General features: G+C 40.0%; 1 protein-coding gene across 5 annotated transcripts in view; it reads right to left on the reverse strand.

Annotated features, from left to right (window-relative positions):
* dock8 (dedicator of cytokinesis 8) overlaps positions 1–24743 on the reverse strand; it is a 58867-nt gene that overhangs the window by 9231 nt on the left and 24893 nt on the right. For 3 of the 5 annotated variants that reach the window (XM_031728196.2, XM_031728200.2, XM_039620613.1), the window contains 34 exons: positions 24557–24642; positions 23960–24026; positions 19987–20136; positions 19513–19593; positions 19170–19332; positions 18923–19056; positions 17990–18074; positions 17315–17477; positions 16563–16680; positions 15885–15955; positions 15583–15727; positions 15280–15381; positions 15071–15166; positions 14594–14828; positions 14080–14244; positions 13768–13946; positions 13316–13408; positions 11763–11858; positions 11089–11238; positions 10669–10782; positions 10417–10572; positions 9910–10049; positions 9539–9702; positions 8506–8657; positions 7085–7267; positions 6761–6887; positions 6305–6392; positions 6122–6218; positions 5110–5244; positions 4685–4837; positions 2415–2573; positions 2199–2299; positions 879–1071; positions 152–295 (listed from right to left, as the gene is read on the reverse strand). In XM_031728196.2, the coding sequence (XP_031584056.1) occupies positions 152–295; positions 879–1071; positions 2199–2299; positions 2415–2573; positions 4685–4837; positions 5110–5244; positions 6122–6218; positions 6305–6392; positions 6761–6887; positions 7085–7267; positions 8506–8657; positions 9539–9702; positions 9910–10049; positions 10417–10572; positions 10669–10782; positions 11089–11238; positions 11763–11858; positions 13316–13408; positions 13768–13946; positions 14080–14244; positions 14594–14828; positions 15071–15166; positions 15280–15381; positions 15583–15727; positions 15885–15955; positions 16563–16680; positions 17315–17477; positions 17990–18074; positions 18923–19056; positions 19170–19332; positions 19513–19593; positions 19987–20136; positions 23960–24026; positions 24557–24642 (4485 nt within the window). The remainder of the gene's footprint in view (positions 1–151; positions 296–878; positions 1072–2198; positions 2300–2414; positions 2574–4684; positions 4838–5109; positions 5245–6121; positions 6219–6304; positions 6393–6760; positions 6888–7084; positions 7268–8505; positions 8658–9538; positions 9703–9909; positions 10050–10416; positions 10573–10668; positions 10783–11088; positions 11239–11762; positions 11859–13315; positions 13409–13767; positions 13947–14079; positions 14245–14593; positions 14829–15070; positions 15167–15279; positions 15382–15582; positions 15728–15884; positions 15956–16562; positions 16681–17314; positions 17478–17989; positions 18075–18922; positions 19057–19169; positions 19333–19512; positions 19594–19986; positions 20137–23959; positions 24027–24556; positions 24643–24743) is intronic. The other 2 variants (XM_031728197.2, XM_031728198.2) reach the window with 2 other exon arrangements.

Genomic DNA, 24743 nt, shown 5'->3' on the forward strand with positions numbered 1-24743 from the left:
GATATTTACCGCTTAAAACACATTGATAATACAAATTTTATAAAGTAATTACTCCAACCTTTATAAGACTGTTTTTATTAAGTCATTACAGGTTTTTATGTTAGCACTAAACATAAATATCACGAATACTAGTGCAGTTTCATGGTCTCACATTGCTGAAGAGCTCAGCAGCCTGCTCCAGCAATCCCACCAGGCCGCTCTCCGTGAAGTAGCGACCTGAGCACACCCCATCCTCATCCGGGGACAGGATGTCGTCCGACACCGCAGACTCCTCCAGCACGTTGGGGGAGATATTCTGAGGAGAAGATCCATCAGCTAATCACTCATTTAGCCCCGCTAATCACATGATCAATAACACGGCTTAAAATAAGATGTCCTGCAGTGAGAAATGGAACTCGTTTAATGACCATCTAATCAGTGGCTTGCTGCAGGTTAGAGTGTCCTGAGCACAGAGGTCTTGTGTATAACACAGCTCATCGATAACATAATCAACTTTGTGACTGTTATAACTGTTTGTTTTCAGATGAGGGAAACAGGCTGTTCCCATCTTCCCACGGGAGCACATTTGCCTTTTTATTCTCCTCTTCATCTTCAAAGACACGGCGTTAAGCAGATATACCAGGGGATCATATTTACATGTTGACGTTATGAGTGTACAGCTCCCCCCTCTGGACACACACAACCAAATATGGAAGCAATCCACGGGGAGATGTGAGATTTTCTTGCTGTGCACTTGAAGGTTTGCCTTCATTCAACAGAACAACCAACAGCCATAATAAACAAATGAAGACTGCTTATTTTATGTTCCTGTGTTTCAGTCCTAAAAACTTATTATTATCTCCTTGTTATTTCTGTATGTATATGTTTGTGTGGTCTACCTGAAAGGTGACACTGCCAACAGGCAGGTACTTGTGATCCTCCAGCATGCTGAGGTACTCAGCCACCAGGGCGGCAGCGTGCACCAGACACATTGCAGACTCCGTGTAACACTTCCTGTTGTTGTGCTTCTCTGCCATGTTCTGCAGCCAGGTCAGGCGGAGGTCAGGAGACGTCTGGTAGCCTTTTGCTATCCTGGAGAGATATGGGAGTGGGAGAAGGGATCATTTTTCCCCCCTTTCTTTCCCCTTTAATTCATCTGGTAAAAGTCTATCTGAGATCAAAATCTCCTTATCAGAAAACCGTCACATGCTGGACAAACAAGTGCACAAGTGGTAGTTAATGATATAGGTTCACTGCAGATAAGGTTCTGCATAAACTGTGTATTTTAATGACTGCATTTATGTCAAAATATTTTGAAATCAAATAGAGAAAAAGAAAAGTTGGAAATGAATGCACTGTATGAAAATAATGACTTTTATGTAATACAATACATAAAAGGAGATCAAATAATAGTCTTAAGCAATATCAATTTAATTGTGGCACAGATATAAATAAATGCCAACATGTGGAAGACAAATATCTCAAAATAAAACGTGAGCATGAGAGTGAGCACAGCAACATTAGTGGGTTATTGTGTTTTATGGGGAACAGGAACACTGAACACGATTTCCTGTTTTTGAGAAGAACGGAAAATTATCAACTAAACAGAATAAGAATAAATCTAAAACACTGTTTGTTTATTTATTTATTTTTGTTAAAGCGAATCACCCTACAAAATTTACAAATTAATTCAAGCATCTGGTGACCACATGTTTTGCTCATCAATGACCTATGTGTGCTAGAAAGCTTGGAGGTAAATGTGTAAAGCTAACAGGTCAGTCTGTAGAGCTACGAGAGACTCGCCATGTGACCGAGACCAAAAACCAAATAGAAAGGTGCATGATAAATGACTATAGGTGACAGCGAAGCACGCTGAAGTGCCAAAATAACCAATAGCACATACATGACCTCTGTCTCAGTGTTTCCCCTTCGTGTTCTCTCACACGCATGCACGCTCGGACACACATACTGTTTGCATTTGCATATACACAAAGCCAGATCAGAAGACTAAACTGCTACCACATGGTTACCATAGCGAGGGCAGCAAATAGAGGCAAAACATCCCAGGCCACAGAGAAATAGGAAACAGTGGTGAAACACAGAGAGAAGCCACAGAGTGATGAGAAAATGATGATAGAGCAGGATGCAAAGAGGAAGACACTGAAGACAGACAGAAACTAAGTGAATGCCTTTTACACCAGATGCTTTTGGTTTCTTACCTGTACATGAGGTCCATGAGCATTTCAGGATCTTCCTGAAACTCCCTCATCTTCACTGTGTCGGATAAAATACTGTTTAGGTTTCTTAGAAGCTCATCCACCTGTAAAATGAAAAAAAAAAAATTCCAGACATACATCAAAAAGCGGGCTTAAGGTTATGAATCAGCATCAGTAATACAACTGCTGAACTGTGTGACTGTGCGTATAATTTTATACCTGGGAGGGAAGCTGAGTATTCTGCATCTCAGTGTCCTCCTCTGCATAGGCCAGGATGGTGCGCAGAGAGCGTCTCAAGTACTCCTCCTGGAAGTCTGAAGACTTGCCCACCAGCGAGGCCAGAGACATGGTGACCTGCATCTTGACTCTCGAGAAATTCTGACAGAAGAGACAGCAATGAATATGTGTTTAACGCTTTGCACTGTTTGTAAGTGTATATTGGATTTCCACAGACCAGAATATTAAACCTTTTTTCTCTATAGTTTTTCTATAGCATGCAGGCAAAGTATTGGTTACAAAACAGAATAGAACATAACAGGAACTGCATGATTACATTTTGCCTTCAAGTTGCATGGAAAAAATAAACCCCTAACATTTTTTACAACAGTTAAGAAGGAAACGCCATTTCTGGCTGCTCCCTTACTCACAAGAGGTCACCGCAGGAGGTAGGTGGATTTTTTTTTTTTTTTTTGTTGTAAACACCGGATGCCCTTCCTGAAGCAACCCCAAAGGGATAGGAGTCTCCTCCTGGGACTAAACTGGGGATTTTTTGCTTGTGTAAACCACTACACTGTAATACCTTATAATATGCACTTTGTCTTTGGAAACATTTTCTTGTTATCGCCATTTAATAGTACAATGAGTGAGCTACAGCACATATTTTGCTATGCGCTTGGAAAGAATTAATAGTCCCCATTAGCAAGCATGAGCAAATACTGATTGCACAAAAGTCTCCCTGTTTTTCCCCCCCACTCCCCTCCCTATCCTATCCTCGTCTCTCCATCCTTCACACTACCTGTCCAAGAAAACAGGTGTGACAAACACCCTTCCATCTTCTGCAGAGAGGACCGTGTGTCTGTGTGAGAGAGAATGTGGTCGTGTATGTGTGAAGTCCCATCTATCTCCAGCATGACCAGCTAAGCGGGAAATGATCTCCCATTAGCAGAGACATAATCACCCATGGATCATCTCTACGGCCCCATTCTGTTCAACTGAGCATGGAGCCAGAGCCTAACCACCCATCACTGCCCTCTAACTCAGTGTGTGCATGTGTGTGTGTGTGTGAGAAAAGTACAGAGAAGTAGCCTAAATGATAGCTTAAGTCAACAAATAACCCTCTTTGTCCTTCTTTGTAATTGTATTTCTCATCTGCCCCCTTTTCCTCTTGTTCTCATTTTAACCTCTCCATAAATGGGCCGGTTTTAACAACATTTATCTGTTTTGTGAGGAGGGAAAAGGCTGCAGTTGGCTTTTTTTTCTTTGTCTTTTTACAGCAGTCTAAAATTAACTAAAATAACAAGGGAGGGAAAAAGTTTCACGACAGACTGAGAACATGACGAGGGGAGATCACGGGATAAAAACATAAACAATGGAAGAGGTAGGGAGTAAGTTCTGCATCAATGAGTCATTCGGCTGCTACGCTAATTCAGATCACAGCTCCCTCTGTATACAGCATATAAACAAACATGCGCTGGGACATGCAAAGGAGAAATACTCTATTTAAACTGGAGATGCTGTGCGTGTGTGCATGGGCGTGCATGTGCTGTGCGGGCTGGAGTCTGACTTTCATTAAAGTGTACAGACTGTAAACACAGGAAATATCGACTGCAACAGCAGTTATCGAACCAGCGCGGAGAATGAAAGAAGATACTCTAGCCTCTGCCTCCCTTCCTTCATATCTGTCTTTTCTCAATCATGTCCTTTTCATTCCCTCCTATCATTGCTTCACCTCCGTTACCAACACTTCCCCGACTCTGTCATGATTTTCCTCCTTTCCTGTCTTTCGGCACAAATACTTACACATTCACACGCACATATGCAGTGAATCACGCACAGATAATACACACACAGAGTGGCTGTCATTAGTTATAGAGGGGTAGGAACACGGGGAGGCAGACAGTGACATATCTCTCTGCTTTCCACTTAGAGACACATCCTTCAGCAGAAACTTTCTTGCTGCACGCTTAAAATAGACATGGAAAAGACATTAAAGCTGAGCAGAAGGGGAAGAGAGCAGAAGATAGGATAAGATCTGTGTGACTCCCTGCTTCTGTGTGTCTTCATGAGAACATCTATCAAAAGCAATTCTGAACTTGTGTGAGCACTTCAGCTCAAAGTGATATAAAAGCACTTTTTTCTGAAAGCTTAAAAAAAAGGGTAGTGCGTGGCTAGATCTTGATTTGTGGACGTTCCTATGCATCCTTAGTGCTCACTAGAACACATAAACAAGATAATGTGTGATTGCATGTTGCTGTGATGTGTGCGCTTACACTGGCATTACTGTAGCTGTATCTCATGATGAGATAGAGGGTAGCACAGGCCTGGCTTCTGTTCTCATCCACAGGGCTGCTGCAGTACTGAAGCACCTTCTGGCACAGGTCTGCACACTGCTCCGCCTCCTCTTCAAACAACAGGTCTCCAAACTGCACACACACACACACGGTGATATACACAGCCACATACACACACAGATATATACATAAATAATTCTGGCTTCTATCAGCAGTTGGCCACCCACACAAACAAATAAGAACATTTAATTTAGACACAGATAGTGTTCATCTAAACACACCAACCCACACACCACCTTCTGAATTTTCAAAAAGTGAAACTAAACACACATCCACACACACACACACACACACACACACACACACACACACACACACATACACATTTGTCATCATGAAAATACCTTGACGACAAGTGCTCTGAGCGTGCTGAAGGTGTGAGAGAGGAAAGTGGTACTCTGGTTGCAGGTGAGAGAGTGGAGTAACACCTTCAGCACCCCGCCAACTACGCTGTCCTTACAATCAGCCAATGGCACCGCCTGAATGTGAGAGAGAGAAAAATGGATGATACGCTAGGGAAACACTGGAAAATCACATGAATACAAAAGTCCCAGTTTAATTTCTTAGCTAGAGTACACAACAAGCAGATGAGTAAAAAGTTTATGATAGACCATTAAAGCATGTTGCATGCATAGAGTGTATACCCTCGTGTACCCTTGTCTACTAACTAGCTACTACTAGAGGAGAATGGTGAGACTGCTTTGTCATATGAAGGCAAAAGTAACTCAAATAACCACTTGTTACAACGAAGCTATGCAGAAGAGCGTCTCCAAATGAACAACATCGAACTTTGAAGCAGATGGGCACCCGGTGACACTCCTGCCAACTGAGAACAGGAAACTGAGGCTACAGTTACAAAAATTGGACAAAATTGGAAAATGTTGACTAGTTTGATGAGACTTGTTTTACTCTACAGCAATTTTTCGTAAGGGCCCAAGTTTGCCATGAAAGCACGAAAAGCAAGCATCCACCCTGCTGCTGGTGGTGTAATGGTGTGGGGATATTTTCTCGGCACACTTTGTGCCCTTCAGTACCATCTGAGTATTGTTTACGTGCCACAGCCAACCTGAGTTGTTGCTGCTCATCATGTCCATCCCTTTATGACCATGTTCCACAACACCTTTGGGATGTTGCAGAACGCAGCTGAGAAATCTGAGTGATGCTTTCACATCAAAATATCCAAGGAATGTATCCAACATGTCGTTGAATCTATACCACGAAGAGTTCAGGCAGTTCTAATACTAGCAAGGTGCAATTAGTGAAGTGGCTGACATAGCATAGTAAGTCTGAAATAATTGCAAATGTATTTATTAAATGCACATTAATGTTACTCAGGGTATTTAAGACAGTTCTGACCTGGACGATTGTCTCCAGCAGGTCGAGCACTATGAGGTTTGACTCTGTGGCCAAGTTCCCACTGATCAGAGCTTCCTGGTCCAACTCAGCTTTAGTCCTGATGGAAAATAAGGAAAGAGAGGCAAACAATAATTAAAGGGAAAAAAAAAAAACTGAGTAGGAGACACAAAGATTACAACATACTTATCCTGTCTGTCATTGGTCTGTCGCCACTGAGTGAGATCCTTTCTCCAGCGAAGGACCTCTCTCTGACCCATGGTCCTATCTGTTCCTGGGTGGTATATAAAAACAGCATGAAAAAAAAAAAAAAAGTACGCTTATTGTGCAGACTATAAACTAAAACTGCATCCATGTGGTAGAAGCATGAACAATGTGTCATGTGAAAAGATTTACTGCAGTGTAAGAAGAAAATTATATGATTAGTGCCTGAAAGTGTGGATTACAAAATAAACAAAAGGCTTTTCATATATGCAGCAATCCTCGACCGCACAACTATAAAAATAATCATAAGATTTCCAAAATCTGAGTGTTGACTATTTTAAGAGGACGTTTGTGTGTAAATCTTTGAAACATTCTACATTTAAATGTCAGAAAACCAATTCCAGGCTTTATTCCTTAAAGTGCCAAGAAATACATCACCTCCAACTCGTTTCATCATTTCCCCACGGGCTCCCATTCCTCTCAGCAGGGCCTCCTCCAACTGATGTTTGGCCTGCTGAGATTTCTGTAAGGCCTGGGTGCTCACTTTGTCACTGCTCTGCTTTCCCTACAAAACACACAATAAGCACATAGTAACCAGGAAGAAAATCAACAAGGATACATTGGTAATATGCACTGAGGAATGTGAGAAAAAACACGTGTAGGGAAGGTATGCAAATACACAAACTACCAAAGCAGTGCATTTGTGCTTTTATTGATAAAATTTAATTAAATTAAATTATTAGAAAACAAGCAAAGACAGACCCTATACTCAAAGCAGGAGATACAGATGGTGAGGAGCTCCAGCAGTTTGTTGAGCTGTGAGGGAGGCATATCTGTAGTCCAGCGCTGAATCAGGTTCCTATCGGCATTCTTCATCACCCACAGGAAGCACACCAAAAGGTGGCGACTGGTGTCTGCAGCCAGGGTGGCTATGGATTTACCTTGCTGGGAAGAAGAGAGGACAGAGACAGATATGCGTTGGATCCAATGGAGTGCAGCTCTCACTGAATGGAAATGTGTGCATCTGCTGCAGATCACACATTTAGAAACTGCGTCCTAGAAATAAATTAAACTGTCACACACAAAACAAAATCTATGAAGATGTCCTAAAACCACACTCTGCATGCAATAACGTCATAGATGTCGATCCAATTTCATATTAAATGCATGTGATACAACTGCCAGTGCTCAACCTTTTGAGTTATACAGTGTACTCTAACAAGTGCATACAATAAACTAATAGTACATCACTGACAAGCTTCTCTAAACCACAAATATGGTTTCTCACTAGCTTCAATGAAATATGGTTCTCTCCTCCATCTTAACAGGTGTTAAATCTATTGCAGATTCATTTACCTTCACTCGTGAGATGATGAATCGCTACTATAGACGGCTACCGCTGCTTCATTTTGCAGCAGCTTTGATAAATGTAGCCATTAACCTCCTAGTGCTCTAGGTGTCCCACCTAGAACCTTGTTTCCAGGTCTCCGTTTTTTGGGGGGGGTTTTTGTGGGGTTTTTTAAGAGCAGGACTGACCGAAGCTTACCAGAACCTACATCAAATATTACAGTTTAATCTAAAGCATCTCTTGTTTATCATAGGAAAAATTGTTCTCTCTATGAGTAAGATTCACTGGAAACATTGTTAGAAGGTGGACTGCCCGAAAATGAGGACCACGTGCTCTGGGGGAGGTGTTTGGTTTTGTGATGGATACCAGAACAATGGCTCACTCATGTCAAAATCAGTTTTTCCACAACAGCACTTCTTGCAGCAACATACAAGGAACTGATTCATCTTTTGGAAAGAAACAGAAGGAAGACGAAAAGAATGGCAGCGTTCGGCTTTGGCGCCTGTGTTGTTGCTGTAGCTGTACTTGATGGATGTGTTTGTCAGGGAGGATGGCCCTGTTCACTTATGATGGCAATGCCTGCCCATAAACCATCTCCTGGAGACGTGTGTGTATGTGTGTGCGTGATTTTTCAGGATGAATGAAGTATGTGTGTGGCTCTGACAGCTAATCAATCTGCTTCTGTGCAGCTCACCTGTTAGGAATGGGAATATTCACAGATACAGTCACTCACATGCACACACACAAGCACGTCTGAACTTTTAAAAACAACGGGCAGCAGGCTATAATCTGTTACAGTCTTTTAATTAGGAAATTAAATACGCACGGCCATTACCATAGACGCCATGGAAAGAAGAGCGTTCCGTCCCAGTGTGTTGAAGGGGTTCCCAGCAATTGCCATGGCAACAGACTGATTGATAGGTGGGACATTTTCAAGGTCATCATCAGGTCCGCCTGACTTGTTTTTCCCGCTGCGCGAGTCAGAAACTACAGAGACAAACAAGGGTCAATTATATTAAACTGGTGAAGAGAAGGACTGCAGCACACAGGATTGCCTTACACCATTAAAAGTAACACAGTTATATCTCAATTAGAGTTAAAATACATAAAACCTAAAAGTTATTTGTTACATCCATACAGAGTTGAGAAGGTGTTGGTTATAAAGGTAGATTTAGCAAATAAGTTTCATATGAGTTGTTGTCATAAATTACAAATTACAAAAAGCGAACATATTTCTTTTCATGTAGCTTTCAGAAATACAGCGACAACATAGTATGATGCAATTCTGGGAGCCCTGGTGGGAAAGGTGACGTATCATATCCTCTTCATCACTACCATCAGGGCAGAGGTACAAAGACCTGTTAAACAAATCTAAGTGATGCTAAATGGTGTGATATGGGTGTCACTTGTGTTTGCATTTGAGTTTTGGCGACATTACTGGTAATGTCTTTAGTGGCCAAAACTTAATTGGCCAACACTTGATGTCTTTTAAATGTGCTATATGAATAAAGCTGACTTGACTTGACTTAATGTCTCTAATTGTGATGTCTTTACTGTTGTAGTTATATTTGTCTGACAGTCACCACAAGGCATGAATGGAATTTACACAAAGGACAAATAAATAGAAATATAAATGATTTTTGAAATATGAGCCAAGGGCCCTTAACTTGTTTCTGATAATTAACACTGAACAGAGTCTCAAATCAGCAGAAAGAGAGCTCAGTTTTCTTATCGTAAGTATCATGGAGAACCTTTTCAATGAGCTTTTAGTCTGGAGCAAACCTGTGTGTGTGTGTGTGTGTGTGTGTGTGTGTAGGTGTGTGTGTGTAGGTGTGTGTGTGTAGGTGTAGGCGCGCGTGTGCGCGTACCAGTGAAATCCAGGTAGTTGGTGGATTCTATAATAATCCCCACCAGGGGGAGGTAGAGAGCAGCCACCTTGGCCCTGACTTCAGGTTTAATACAGCGATGGTCAAGATCATGAGCACACAGCAGGCTGTAGATTGCATTGATGGACTTTCTCTGGACCTTTCCCCTGTAAACACACATGCATACTGTTACATTTGAATAATATCGCCAATGATTAGTACAGAGCTTTCACATGTTTACAGAGGTCGATATTGATTTAATTGATATACTTAAGGAAACAGAAATAAGACAGGAGCTCTGTAGTAAGAACGCAATCAGTCAAGTAAGAAAGCAGGCAGTTGTGAGTAACTTGAAAGTGGCTGTTCTTCCATACCCCTCTGACTCCATGTCTAGCGCTGCACTGAGCTCTGTCAGTAACAGACCCGTGAGGTAGTGTTGCTGCTTGAATTCTGGAGAAAGTTCAAACAGAGCCAAGATCCTCTGCTGCTCCTGGAAACTGCATGAACCAGAACTCTGAAAAGAAAGAAAATGAAGAAGTGGCAACAAGATTAGCGTAAAAATGTTTCTTAATGGAAAATAAAGCACTTTTTAAACAGAATTTTTCACTAAAAGAAAACAAACAAACAAAACAAAACTTAATCCCATCTTATCTCATCTAGTCAGTTAAATTAGTCAGTAAACTCCCGTTCTGACTTTGCATTTTTCCAAGTTATCTTCTCCTAGATGGCCATACAAAATGCCAGACATTTACAGTCCTTACTTTCATTAACATTTTTTGCAGCCACATTAATATTCCTGTACAAACAAACTCAACTTGGTAAAGCGGTAACCCGAGTGTCCAAATAACTCATGTAAAATTTGCAGTGGCGAGTGGGCGAACCTGTGAGGAGATGGATGGACACGGTGAGGTGGGTGCGGAGGCAGGGCTGCTGAAGAAGAGGCTCAGGTTGAGATAGTGCTCATGACTGCACAGGATTCGCAGGAACTCTAGACGCATGCTGATCAGTGTCGGCATTGAAACACTCTTAGCCGACATCTAAAAGTGAAAGGGAGCATAAAAGTTTATTTTTCCAGAATCAGCATCTGGATGGATATAATTATTATTGTTTAAAACATTAATCTGTTATTTTACCTGATTGCAATAGTTTTTCACTAGGTGGAATACAAATCCTCTATCCATGAGCGACATCAGGTCATAAAGGAAAAAAGCCAGGCTGATGTTGACTTTCTCTGCTTGCTCTACCTCCTAAAACAACAGTCAACAAACAGCAATCAGGAAGCTGCACCAGATGGATCTTACTGAGTATCTAGCTGTGTAAGCTGTGCTCTCGATTCCACAGAGGCAAATATAATTAGCACTCCCAACTTCCTGTTGTTTGGGGGACATCGACAACATGTACAGTCAGGTTGAAACTGCCTCTCTCGACACAACCCAGGAGAACAGAAGGTACACGAATGTGCTCGGCTGCAGAGTTTGCAGATCGAAGTCAAATTGATTAGGCTCAGAAACTCTCGATTTATTTTCGTCGTCATCATTACTAACGTTTCTTACCTTTTGTTGTTTGACCAGGATGGTCCCAATCTCAGCTGTAACCACGGAGACAATGGTGGTGATGTCATCTTTAAATCGGTCAGAGAAGCGACTTCTGCGAGGAATATTGTACTTGTCCAGCTGGGACACATGCTGAGCCATGCTTTTCACCTGTTTAAACCATAACACGCCCAAAAACACAAAGTGTGAATTGTGATAATTGTTAAGAAAAGGTGAAAAATGCAAGTTTGATTTTTCTTTTTGTTAAAAAGGTGGCCTGATAGTTAAAGAGGGCAATGTTTGATTATTTTATCATCAGCTTCTATTTTCAAATCAACAAGCCTATCAAGCCACACAAAAATCTCTATTTTAATTAAAGTAGGCAATGAGGTTGAGGGCAGAAGCATAAATAAGCAAGACGAATTGAGCGAATGAGCATGAATGTCAGTGATGACACAGCTGAATTGCAAAACAGAAAATAAATTGTCAAGTGGTTTTTGTAATTTATTGCCTTGGGCGCTTTCGAACGCCCTCTTAGTATTCATACAATACTACCACTATCATTTATCTTTGAAGGTGTTTGGCCATGAGGTCACATTTGCTTGATATGACTCATTTTTATAACTCAGTCTATTTATCATTAACATCTGTGGATGCCCTCTCTCTTGCAGAGAGGTGTAAAAATAAACACTGACCAGCAGCTCAAAGAAGAACCAGGCGTATTTGTAGGCATTTTCTCTGCAGACCCCGGTGCTGACAACCATTTGCAGGGCCAGCTCCTCATGAAATTGCTGCAAGAGAGAAAATACAAACGCTTTAATTCACGAGAACCCGTCTTCCCCTGATAGCTTATAGAGAATTTTTTTTAAAGACTGCCTCATAATTGGTATTTCTAATAGGTTATTATATTAACATATTGCTGTGAACTGGTTTTAATATGCTTGCTGAGCTTTGAACAGACACAAAAAAAAGCATAAACAGCTCCAATATCGGTGTCACCAGTGTCACACTGCCACCTTGTGGTCATAAGGGGGAACTGGAGGATGAAAGGTATTTGTTTAGCTGTATTACAGGAGTTTGAGATGGAAGTAATGTTGAAACAGAACACGGAAATCAAACAGAGCTTTTATGGTACCGTTCCATCTACTGCTACAGAATTATTTTTCAGTCACTGCAGTGTCTCTAACGTATAATAGAGATGACTGACCAGATTTTCTACTTCAAAAAATAAAATAACAAGGCTTTTCATTTATTCTTAATTGAAAGCAATTCAGTTAGACATTAAAACCATAGATGTTTTAGCCTTTATTTACAGCTACATAAAATGCTTTTAAAAAGACATGTGTTGCCTTGCCCTTGTGTACTGTAACTATCTTGATTGGAGACTTTAAGTAAGGCTCTAACAATGAATAGATGTGAATCAAGCCTGCACTGATAAATCAAATAAATATATCAAAGAGCCTCAAAAATACTGATTAAATATCAGTTCATTTCATAAATTCACATATTCCATTTCCATCTTAAAAAGATAATTAGTATTGCCATCCAACCTCCTCACCACAGAGGGATATTGTTCAAGTTTCATGCCATTAACATGTAAATGTCTAGAAATAGGTGTAAATGTTGCGTTAGCTATGAAACTACATACTGTCATGGTCACAGGTGCTAAACATTCAGTGGGCACATACAGTAAAAACTGTAATTTCCACAGTTAATCAAGTCATTTGAATGTAACTCCTACACCGTGTCTGGCTTACCCCCAGTACATTAATTAAATTAGCCTGTTTCGGCCAGGATAACCTTCTTCGAGTACAATGGTAATGTCTGTTGACTTACACGAGTATACACACATGCACAGTAGCAGAAAAGTTTCAATTGTCCAATTATTAATCAAGTGATCCTGAAATAAACGTACATTTTAGTAAAATATTATCGATGGATGGATGTTCCCAGCTAGAGCATATTCAGTATGTGTGATGGCATAAAAATGGTATTTAGGTTTTTAAATGGGAAGACATGAATAACAGAGATGGATCACCTTTGACGAAAACAACAGATATCCATTAGTTTAGATAAAGTCAATGTTGATACAAAATCATTAAACGGAAATATATTACCCAGTTCATACTCATTCCTTGCTGTTTTCTGTATCATTATTTTCCGTCTCTAATTCTTGTATAAAAATGTAATTGCATTGCTACATAATAAAATGGGTCCAAAAAAGTGAAAGAAAGTGAGAACTTTGAACCTTTCTGTTGGATGGCCTGGTGTTTCCTGACGGGTTCTGATGGTTGTTTACGTCTACGTAGGTGGACATGCGGCTGCCTGGGTTGTTGTGGCCCTGGAGACAGTAACACACATTGGATGTGATGGATGCATTCATTAGAGTGGGTGTCTAGTGGCCTATTACAATAGCTAATGTACTGTGGGGATGAAGAGCAAATGGCTATTTTGTGTGTATGAAGACGCATGCTGGCATATTTACATACTGTATTTTGTGTGTGTGTGTGTGTGTGTGTTCTCAATTAGGCAAATTCATACAGTACATTAGCCTGGTGCAATATGGACATACTTAGTAAAACCTTAGAGTATGCTAAAATAAAAAAAAAATGTGGACACAAGCTAAACGAACTTTTCTGTATTTTGCACCAGATCCAGTTGAAGACATGAGAAATCTCAGCTCATTATGCTGGTCAGTACCTTGGCAGAGAGAATATTTTTGACCTCGTCATCTTCAGCGGAGTTATGCGGGCCTGGGATATCAGGGTTGCTGCTGCTTCTGATCCTGGACTGGAGAAGCATACTGCCAACGGTGGCAGCCGTGGCCCGACCCATAGTGCTGTATCGGCTCTCTGCTGAAGGTACTGCGCCACCTGTACCTGATCACATGTTCATAGATACAAAAGGAAAAAACAAAACAACGAAAATTCTTAATACTTGAAACACTCAGAGCAAATATGTTCACAGGAACGACAAAACAAAAAAAATGCATCCTTTTAAATGATGAAGCACCTGCATTCTGCATGTCTCGAGGGGGATCGGGCAGGCGAAACACCCAGTACAGGTAGGTTGCCAAGAGGCTGTTCCTACCCAGCTGGTCCCTGATCAGTTCCTGGCTGTTATGGAGGCTGTTGACGATGGACACCACTGACTCAAAGGCTATCTGTGCCAGATTGGCTGCAGAAAAGAAGCATGGATTTTAAAAAAAACAACAACACAGAAACAAAATGTTAGAGCTATAAAGTAATTAAATGAGTACAGTGAATGAAAAATAAATCTGATTAATTTAGCTAATTTAATCTGATGATTTATAGGATTTTTTTTTGCAGTATTGGTTAAATAAAAGTACAAATATAAAGTGGTTATCTGTTTTCTGGGGATATATCTTTCATGGTTTTTTCATGGTAGCTCAATAACTAAATTGGGAATATGTTGGGGAAAAAAATTAACAGGAAAGACATTTTTAAATGTAGTGCCACAATCACTGCTATACATCCATTATAATTTCAATACAGAGTCCACTCACCGGTCTGGCCAGCGATGACCATGGGCTGCATGATGAGAGTGAAGAGTTTATCTAGCACTCGGTGGAGGAAGAGGACCAGAGCCTCTAGACTGGACGAGGACAGGGCTATGATGCTGAGCTTCAGCTCATGCTCCAGCTTGTTCTCTGGAATCTTCTCCTCCCTGATCCGCACAGGGAATATTACTCCACCCTCCAGTGCATGGCAGAGGGTGAAGAAACGCTCCAGGTGGTTGTCCTGGTAGGGAGAAGGCAGGGTTTGTTAGAACGGGAAGCAGGGAGAGAAAAAGCAACAGAGGAGACGGAGAAAGAAACAAATGTACTGCGACAGAGTCAGGACATGCTTCAGGGCGAATGCTACAACAACATGGACACTTGTGGTACGCGTGTGTGTACTGATGTATACAGACAGACAGGGTGAGCCAAAAAGACATTCACTGTGTTGCTGTGTTGGTCTGGAGGCATCCAGCCTTCGCTCACCTGTGTGTGCACTGATGACACGGCCTGGATTTCAAGGTTGAAAAGTCCCTTGTGACCCTCCATCCACTTGACTGGAGGGACCTGAAGAGGAAGTTTCTACAAGACACAGGAAATATAAATATGACTTTTCTGCCTGTTTGCCACTCTACTTTCAGAACAATAATAATTAAAAAAATAGTTTTAATCTTTTAACAGGAGGATGTTTATACCTCAGGTGTGTGTAGAGAGTAGTTGACAGGGAGTCGCTCCAAGATGATGGGCAGACAGTACTGACCAGTCTGCAGTCGATCAATATTCAATATGGGCAGCCACTGCATCAGAGGAAAAAGACAAATTCAGCATGTCAGCCGAGATTTAAGAACGCACCAGTCAGACACACAAGTGTCGCAACATATTAATAGTAAAATATATGGCAACACTTTCCTTTGACAAATGACGCCAGCGTTTTGCCAGCTGAAACACTAAACAGTCCTTTTCTTTGTTCTTAAGATTTGTGATGTGTAAAAGCTTACAGAGTATCCAATGAGCGTCTCACAGCTGCCGCTCTGGTTCTGTTTCTGCTGACAGCTGATGTGGAAGAACGTGAACAGCAAGTGATGCCTCTCCGTCAGACGTGCTGGAAGAGCAATCTTCAATTCCTCATAGAAGTCTGGAGACCTTACAGATGGGGAAATACGGAGTAACAAGAGGATGCAACAGGAAGGAAACGAGAAAAACAAAAAGATAAATGAAGACAAGGTACTCTGATTGTTCAAAATGGATAGGAAGATGCTAACACAGTCCAGTGTAACAAAACGCAATAATGTGTCCTTACTTGTTATGGTAGGTAACAGGGGTATAGACTTCACTTAAAAATTCAGGGCCACTCGATTTCCCAAAAATGACCTGAATATAGAGACACAAGAAGAAAAGAATAGAAAGGTACTTTTAATTTAACATGATAAATTTGAATCCTCTGTGTAGACTGTGGTTGACTTGGATGTTCATCTGAACTACTGACCCAAACTGTCAGAGCTGTCATACTGTTTAAAAACACATGTATATATTATTATTACTCCTGCTGCACGTTATGTATGAATAAAAAAATAAAAGTCTTGGCATATTTAACTGTATATTGTAACCATCTTTGCAGAGTTTTAGCTTTTTTCCTGTACAATATTTATTTATCTATTTTTTTCTACTTTAAAAAACTAATATATCTCTAATTCAACTTTTCATCCTGTCCCTTGTGCTGCTCTAACAAGTGAATTTTCCCAGTGTGGGATTAAATAAAGTCTAGGTCTGTTTAGTCTCTTATGAGTATTGACGTTGCATAGTTTATCCACCAGAGGGCATTTTGCAACTTCCCTGTTGACAAGCAGCTGGGGAATAATTTGTGACAATAAAACAATTATTAAACTGCACTTTCATATTTTATGTGATTTTTAAATCACCAAATATCAGTAAAAGTTAAGTTAAATCAGTTTTAGTGACAGGTAACAACAGCACTCACACACATAGCCGAGGTAGGATCCTCTCCACTCATAAATTGGATTTTGATGGTAATATTTCTTGCCGATGTCAACCTGTTGACAAAGTTGAGTCTCTGGGGGTAGACATAGAGCAGATTCCTACACATGCACAGGGAGAGAAACTGTGTCAGGAACACTGTCGATTTAGAAAAAACAGTCAAATAAATAAATTATGCTATACTGTATGTAAACCGAAGCAGTTTTATTATTTCTCACTAGATGGCACTGTCTGTACAACAGCTTTAGGGGTGATGTGACAGCCATGTCACAGAAATGTAAAGCCAACCAGTAATTATCTGTGTTTCCTTGTGGGTTTAATTCAACATTGTAATCTGTTGTGAAACCTGAAATACAGGAAAACACCAAAGATTCCACTGAACACTTGTTTAGAGAACATCAGCATGCAATTACCCGGACTTGTTCATTCACGTTTTTTTTTTTGTTTTTTTTTTAGATTGGAGTACTGAGAAGAATTAAATCTTTGCCCTTTGTTAGAAATGTGCTGCCTATTTTAACAAAGAAACCTGTTTATATTCTTAGCAAGAATAACTTGTTGTTGGGCTTGTTTGCTTTTCATCTCTTGAAGTGGCAAGGCTTGCATAAGTAGTTTCCCTTTCTCTAAGAAAGCTAAAGTCACAAAAAACATTTAGGGCACAGAAACGCAAAGAATAAAATATCCCACAATCTCACATTTAAATGTTTATTTGCCGACATAGTGCATACTCCAGCCCACCTGTAGATGTTGTGAGGAACATAAACCTCACTGGAGGGGAACTCCAGCACCTCCTTAATGAGACGAGTGCTTTTCTCAGCCACAGGTTTAAGAGGGATAAGCTCAGTTGACAAACATGATGTTGGTGTATCGTTGACTGGAGACATGTCCAATTTTATGGAACCTAGAAGATGCAAAGGTCAAAGTTCAGAAACCTGCATATGCAATATCCAGAATAAAGCCTATGATATCATTTAATAATATGTAAACTGGCACATTGCTTTTTTGTCAAGAGCTGGATGAGAAGTACCACTGTTTATGTGTCCTCTTCAGGAGGCAACCACAAAGCTTAGTAACAAAATATACCAACTTGAAATTTAAATCATGCTATGAAAAACATTTTAGCTCTTTTAAAAAATTATTTGTAAAGTGTGACAACACTGTGCTGTGTTTTTGCAATTTCCTGTACCCAAACGCTCTGTATGGATGAAAGTATCAGGCTACAGGTGCTGGTTTAACTGTCTGAACAGGTGACCTATGTGATTTAAAACTATTGCAGAGGTCCAGGTCTTGCTCTATCACGTGCGCTTTTTGTGAACTTTCTTTCCGCCGACAAACTTTTATCAATTTTCTCTACAGCAAGAAAGAAAAAGAAAACATTAACAATAAAAATATACTCATGTAATGAGTAATAACCTGGTATTGTCTTGATTCTCTTCTGTGGTTTCTTCATCTCAGTCAGGGACCTGAGCAAATCCTCATCACTTAGACGATCTCCTTCCTAAAAACACAGTGATTTTATTAATTTATTTTTTTTAATGAAAACCCCAGATGACAAGGACCAAATAAACCATTAGAGTAATTCAAAATATACAAACAGTGGAATATACGTGTAATTTTTCTCAGTAATAGCCCTACAGGTTTGAATAATCCCGTACCAGCAGACTGAGAGACAGCTTTTTCCACCAGGCCATCAGACTGCTGAACACGTCATAGACACCTCACCTTCACTACTGGAACTTCAACATTATGCACTCCATACTGTACATTAATGCCACTGTTTTGCACATGTCCGACTACCAACCTCTGTATATTTTATATATCTTATTTATTGTCTACTCTATTTCATTTGTAAAATATGTATATACACACACACACACACACACACACACACACACACACACACACACACACACACACACACACACACACACACACACACACACACACACACACACACACGTAGAAAAACATATTTAGTATACACATCCAGTAATGCATATACTCTTATATATTGTACATATATTTATTACTTTCAGATTTAGCCATTCTTATATTTTTGCTTGTTTTACGTTATTGTATTTTTGCACAACTCTGTTGCTTGAGAAGCTTGCACACAAGAATTTCACTCGCATGTACTGTACCAGTGTACCTGCACATGTGACGTGACAATAAAAGTGATTTGATTTATTTAATAGAATCTGATGAAACACATAGGATTTTTATCAAAGTCCAAGATGTCAAACACAAGCATGTCTTTCTGGGAAACTTTATCTTTATCTGGTATCTTACTGCATTTCAAGCATTTTCACAGATTTATCCATTTCTTTGCTTGGGCAGCAGACAAACCTGTTTGATGATGGTGGAGATAGTGATGGTGGCAGGCTTGAAGCCAGAAACGTTGCAAAACGGTTCATCGATGGTACTGTAACGTTCAGAGTTCCTCCTAGGGAGTCCTCTCCGCTCAATGCTGCTGGATTTTCCTGAGGGAAAAAAAAAAAAGTCAAGGGTCAAGTGTCATACTAAGCTTCAGGGACTCTTAGGAAATGCAGACAAATGCAAAGTGATCAGAAGGTAATAAGACGCTAGCACACACCTCCTTTTGTGTTCTCAGAGTCTGTGATGTCACGCTCCAATGTAGCAGAGTTGATCACTTCCATTATATTAACAGTTGCCCAGGCAAATGGCATGCGATAGCGACCCAGCCTCTGGCAGAAACTATCCGCCTGGTTCCGCAGCTTCTCAATTTTGTCCTTGTTCTGACCATAAACACATAAATAAATAAATAAATAAATAAATAAATGAATAAAGTTAGCTATTTTGAAAAACATCAGCTCCAGAATCGTTTTACATACCCAGCAAGTATTAATAACAGACTAAAAGGTAAAGTGGAGAGCACTTTTTAAAAATAATTTGACCGTTCGCTCTGCACTCATTACCTTTCCAGAGTCGCATTCCCTCAGTGTCACGTAGGGGTCGACACAGTCACTGATCTCACCCTGCTGAAGGACCTTTTCAATCTGAAACACAAGCAGGAAGTAAAAATTGCAAACATTAATTATATCAAGGCCACAACAACAGTTTACGATGAACTGCACAAACTCTATATTACTACTGACTCTACTTCAAAACTCCAGTGACTCTAACGACACTGCAGAGTCCAATTCATAACTGATAGTGTCCCATTGTGTGTTTTTCTATCCAGGTATGCTTTTACCGCTTTGGTAGTGTGTTTGGGATCGGTGTTGTACTGAAAAATAAAGCCACTGCTAATCAGATGCTTTTTAGATGGTATTACATGATAGATCAAAATCTCCATGTTCAAAATTCCATCAATTTTGACAAGACCCCCCACATCACTGGCTGAAATGCAGCTCCATGTCTCAGTGGATTGCAATAAATTTTCTCATTACCTTGATGACCAGATATATATCTGTGGAAGGGTAGGTGATAGAGAAGATGGCAGATTTGGCTGTCGAGGACGGATCAATGTGGTCAGTGTGATTTTTCAAGAAGTTCTTAAACTGTTCAGAGTTCAGGTCACAGTAGAAATTCTCAGATATCTGCAGGGAAACAGATGAAACATTTTACTTTGGAGAAACAGAAAATTGTCTTCTTACCAAAATTAAATCCAGGATTACTTTTGTTTTGGTAATCAGGGCGTAACAAACTGGAACATGTCATTCTAAGCTGGAAGGTTTCTGATGAGAGACTGGAAGAATACATTAATCTAGGTGATTAGTTTGATGTAAACCAAATGTTCATCTGTTCAGTCCGCTTTACTGTTTCTCTTCTCACCTCTATAATGACCTCTGTGTAGGAACACAACCATATGTCCTGATGTGGGCTGGCCTGTTATCTGTCATGTGATCCTATTCACTGGAAAGCCAGTAACTACTCTACTTCATTCTGCTTATCCCACAGGGCCTCCACTACACTGACCACACCAAGAAACCTCTAGAAAGCCAAACTTGGCTGATAACTAAAATCCTCAAAGCAGCAACTTTATTCAAGATAAGCACAAGAAAATGTTCAATGATGATAATGATGACTTCTGGCATATTTCCATGCTTGTGTAACAAGCCAAAAGGACAAAACTTGGCACAGATTCTGAGACGGAAACGACCCAGTTAACTTTAAAAAAAGAAAAAAAGAGCCACACTCTACCTCTTACTGAAAAATGACTTCTTGGAATCAGAGAAATAATAATCTCGGTAATCAAAGCCAGCTGACTAAAATATCCTCTGCTCATAAAGAAAAATAAACCGGTCAAAGGACGAGTGTTAAATGAGTTAACATTTTCAGTAAATCATAATAGCATTCATTTGAGAAAACTTAAAATTTTGATGTAATGAGACACAAGGAATGTAAAACCCCTCTTCAACATGATATTTTTAAACCCCAAACACCATGTCCGTGACTGACTGACACACACAAACACTAGCACACACTGTTTCAGGACAGATGATTAACATTTTCTGATGGGGAGCACTTGCAAACACCCTGTGCTGCCAATTTAGCAGCTGGACGCTACAATGACTGCTTTTGCAGCTTCATTCAAACACGGATCTGAGTGGCAAATGTTCAGGCAGACATCTGACAGCCGCTTCCTTTACAAATATTAGACAATATAGCTCCATAAATCCATTAGACTGTTTACCAAGGCCTCTGCTTTTCTGAAGTCTTGCCAACTGTGGTTTCATTATTGCGTCCTCCCACTTGGCTCCAGTCAGTCGAATAAAATGTGGCTTTACTTGTGTTGCAAAGTAACACCAAGAAAACAAACGAAGAAAAAAAACCTAATGGATATTCCTTTTTGCTGAAAGGACATAATGTTTTGTTTTTTGCCTGCTCATAAACCTCTGCTTATATTCATGAATATTGCATCATAAGTAGGCCACTTGTTAGGTCAAATCCCGTGTCTGCAACTTGGCTGATTGACCAGAGAGACGTCGATTTATATGAACATCTGCACAGATTTGAAACAATGAAAATGATGTTAACAAAACCAAACAAAACCTCCGTGACGCAGGGAGGGATGCGGGAAAACGAAGTAAGTAAGAAAACAGAAGATAAGACTCTCATAAAGAAAACAACTTCCACAGAGCACTGCAGAAGAAAGAGAAACCAAACAAGATAAAGTAAAAGTGAACAGTTCAGAGATTAAAAAAAAAAAAAAGAGGCCTTAACAACGACTGACAAAACAAGCTTGACAGTTTCTCCTTTGTTCACAGACGCACTTTGTGTTTACAGTTCAAATTCATGTTTGCAGACACAGTTCATTAACTAGTGTTTAGTGAGTGTAACAAGCTGGAAGTTGTACTAACCTCTGCAAGAATACACTTCAGCTCAGCACATAATACAAATCAGTCACCTTTAACAAAAATGCATGACACTGTCACACTTCAGCGCTGCTCTTAACGTCTTTCAACAGAACCAAAAACAAACCTCGTTTACGTCATATTCTTATGTATGTTTCATTACATGAAATATTTCATACACTGATTCTGACCCAAGACCAGGTTAGATATGGCCCAGTTTTGAAAATTGTGATGTATTAAATTGCCCTATCTCACCCAACAGAGTATCTTAGAGCTATTAGTCCTCCAGGCAAGCCAGAGTAAAGCAGGGCAGCACAGATGAGAGGGCAAACCCGGTGGCTAAAACCTCGTCTTATGTGAGAGATCCACGAGCACTTAATCCTTCCAACCCCTACTACTATCCAGCTGTGTAAATCCACAAAAAAACAAACAAACAGCCACAGCTCAGAAATGCTTTACTGCAAAAATAATGTACAGTATTAGTAGATACAAGCCCAAACATGACGACCCCCGAGGCTATAAATTCGTGAGGATGATGAGACATAAAACCTTATAGATTACAGTGATCCCTTACTACAGAGCAGAGCTGATTTCCAAGGCCACTACAAGACCGCGCCAGATCAACAAAATGCAAATAATATGTAAAAGCTACGTTTAAAACTGTGATTTTTATTAAGTATACAATACTTGTAACTACTGGTTTTTGATATTCAGTCATGTTTTGTCCAGCTCGCGTTTTGTGAAAGTAGACCGTCTATCAATGTTGAGGACTGATATGTAACCAATAATGTTTTATTAAACATTAGCAGGATTGTTACGGTGGTTGTTTTTTGTGTGATATCAAGCAGTCCCCAGCAGTGTGCCAAGTTACATTAGCAGTCTCTAATTTTATGGTAGTTTCTTTATTATTGGAAAGAGACAGAATATCAACCAAAAACCCAGAAAAAACCCCCACATTACATAAAAGTATAATACGTATCAACCTATATTATCAATTATTGATTGAATAGCATGAGTAGCTATTGAGCATTGAGTGAAATAAGTATTTGATCCCCAAGCAAAACATGACTTATTTTATGGTAAGTTGTAAGATATTTCTTAAAGTAGGTCACCAGGTGTGCACTCAGGAGCGAAACTGGACCACTCCTCTTACAGTTTCCTGGCTTTCTCCAAACACAGCGGTTTGAGCTGATGCCAAAGAACTCTAGCAAAGTTCAGAAGGCCTGTACATGTACGACCCCTCATGAGCAGAGGGACCTTGCAAGTGCTACAAGATTTCAATAGATTACGCTGTAGTTTGTCATCTGTGGTGTTCATGGTGCCTTCAGACCATTAACACGCAAGGAGCGTGTTTTGGCAGTTTTGGCAGATCCACCATCTTTCTCACGATCATCATTACCCTGTGAGCAAAGATTTCACTTGGAGCTTCAGACTGAGGGTGATTGATGGTTATTTTATATTTCTTCCCTTTCCGAATCATTGCACCAAGGGTTGTCACCTTCTCACCGAGCTTCTTGTTGACAGCCTCATAGTCCATTCCAGCTTTGTGAAGGTCTACAGTCTTGTCCCTGACATTCTTTGACATTTCTTCGGTCTTGCCCAATCGTGATGGAGAGGTTGGAATGGAAGAAGCTGATTTTGTGGACAGGTGTGCTTTATACATATAACAAAAGCAACAGATGTAATGGACTGGTTGACTGTGGGAGCAGAATTCTGTCAATGTGAGTTTCGGGGGGTTTTTTCGCGGGGGGGGATTTTTGGTTGATATTCAGTTTCTCTCCTAAAATTAAAACTAAAATTAAACTATCATAAGAATTAAAGATATCATTGCTTTTAAAGTGAGTAAACTTACATATTCAGCCAGGGATAAAATAATTATTTCTCCCATCTGTGTGTGAAAATGCTAAAATACACAGCAAGTATCCAAACAAACAGAGAGTCCCAAGACTGAGGAAAGTGCTTTTTACTGTTATTGTTTGTTGTTTATCACACTCACACACACAAAATTTTATACAACATTTAAAAAAAATATATATGAATTTGACAGTGAAAAAAGTTTGCTCACCTTTTTCTTCTCTTTCAGATCATACAGTGCCATGGTGGCAAATATGGGTTCAATTTCTATTTCAAACCTATAAAGCCACACAAAGGAAAATTAAATTAGGAGTTTTATCGCAGGAGAAGATACAAATCCTGAATACAAATCCTCATTTTTTTTCCTCAATTAGCTTTCCATCAGTTTTTGATTCCACTGATTTTTCAGGGATTTTCATTCCTGTTAGACCCAAATTAGTTGGAGGAAGTGATGATGTGCTTCAACTGAGGGTTAAAAGGATTAGAAAAGTTGCCAAACCACTGCAAGCAGTTCAACTCAAATATTTGGCAACTGTACGAGTTACACAAGGATGACGAAGATCAAGACTGTAATGCAGGAAAAGTGCATTTGCGTGTGTTCGAATGAAAGAAGGAGCAAAAGAGATAGACAGAATCCCACAGAGAAAGGGAGGGACGGAGAGTTTCTGGAAAACAACCACCGCCGAACAACACTCCTCCACCCTCACATAATCCTCCATCCATCACTTAAACAACTACTCAGCTATGCAGCTGTTTAAACTACAGGACTATTCTGCCTACTACAGTATAATGAAAACGTATGACATACTTTATAGACAGGCATCTGATCATAACGCGCTCTCCAATGTGTTCTCTGGGGCAGTCGGGAACAGGACGGATTTCCACTGTATCATCCTGTAACATATTTACAGAAATATGTTTAAAAAAAAATAAAGATTTAACTAAGCACAGATGTTTCTGGATGGAGAAGAAGTGATATTAAGCACACAAGTCGT

The sequence above is a fragment of the Oreochromis aureus genome, linkage group 12 (assembly GCF_013358895.1).
Source record: "Oreochromis aureus strain Israel breed Guangdong linkage group 12, ZZ_aureus, whole genome shotgun sequence".
NCBI lineage: Eukaryota > Metazoa > Chordata > Actinopteri > Cichliformes > Cichlidae > Oreochromis > Oreochromis aureus.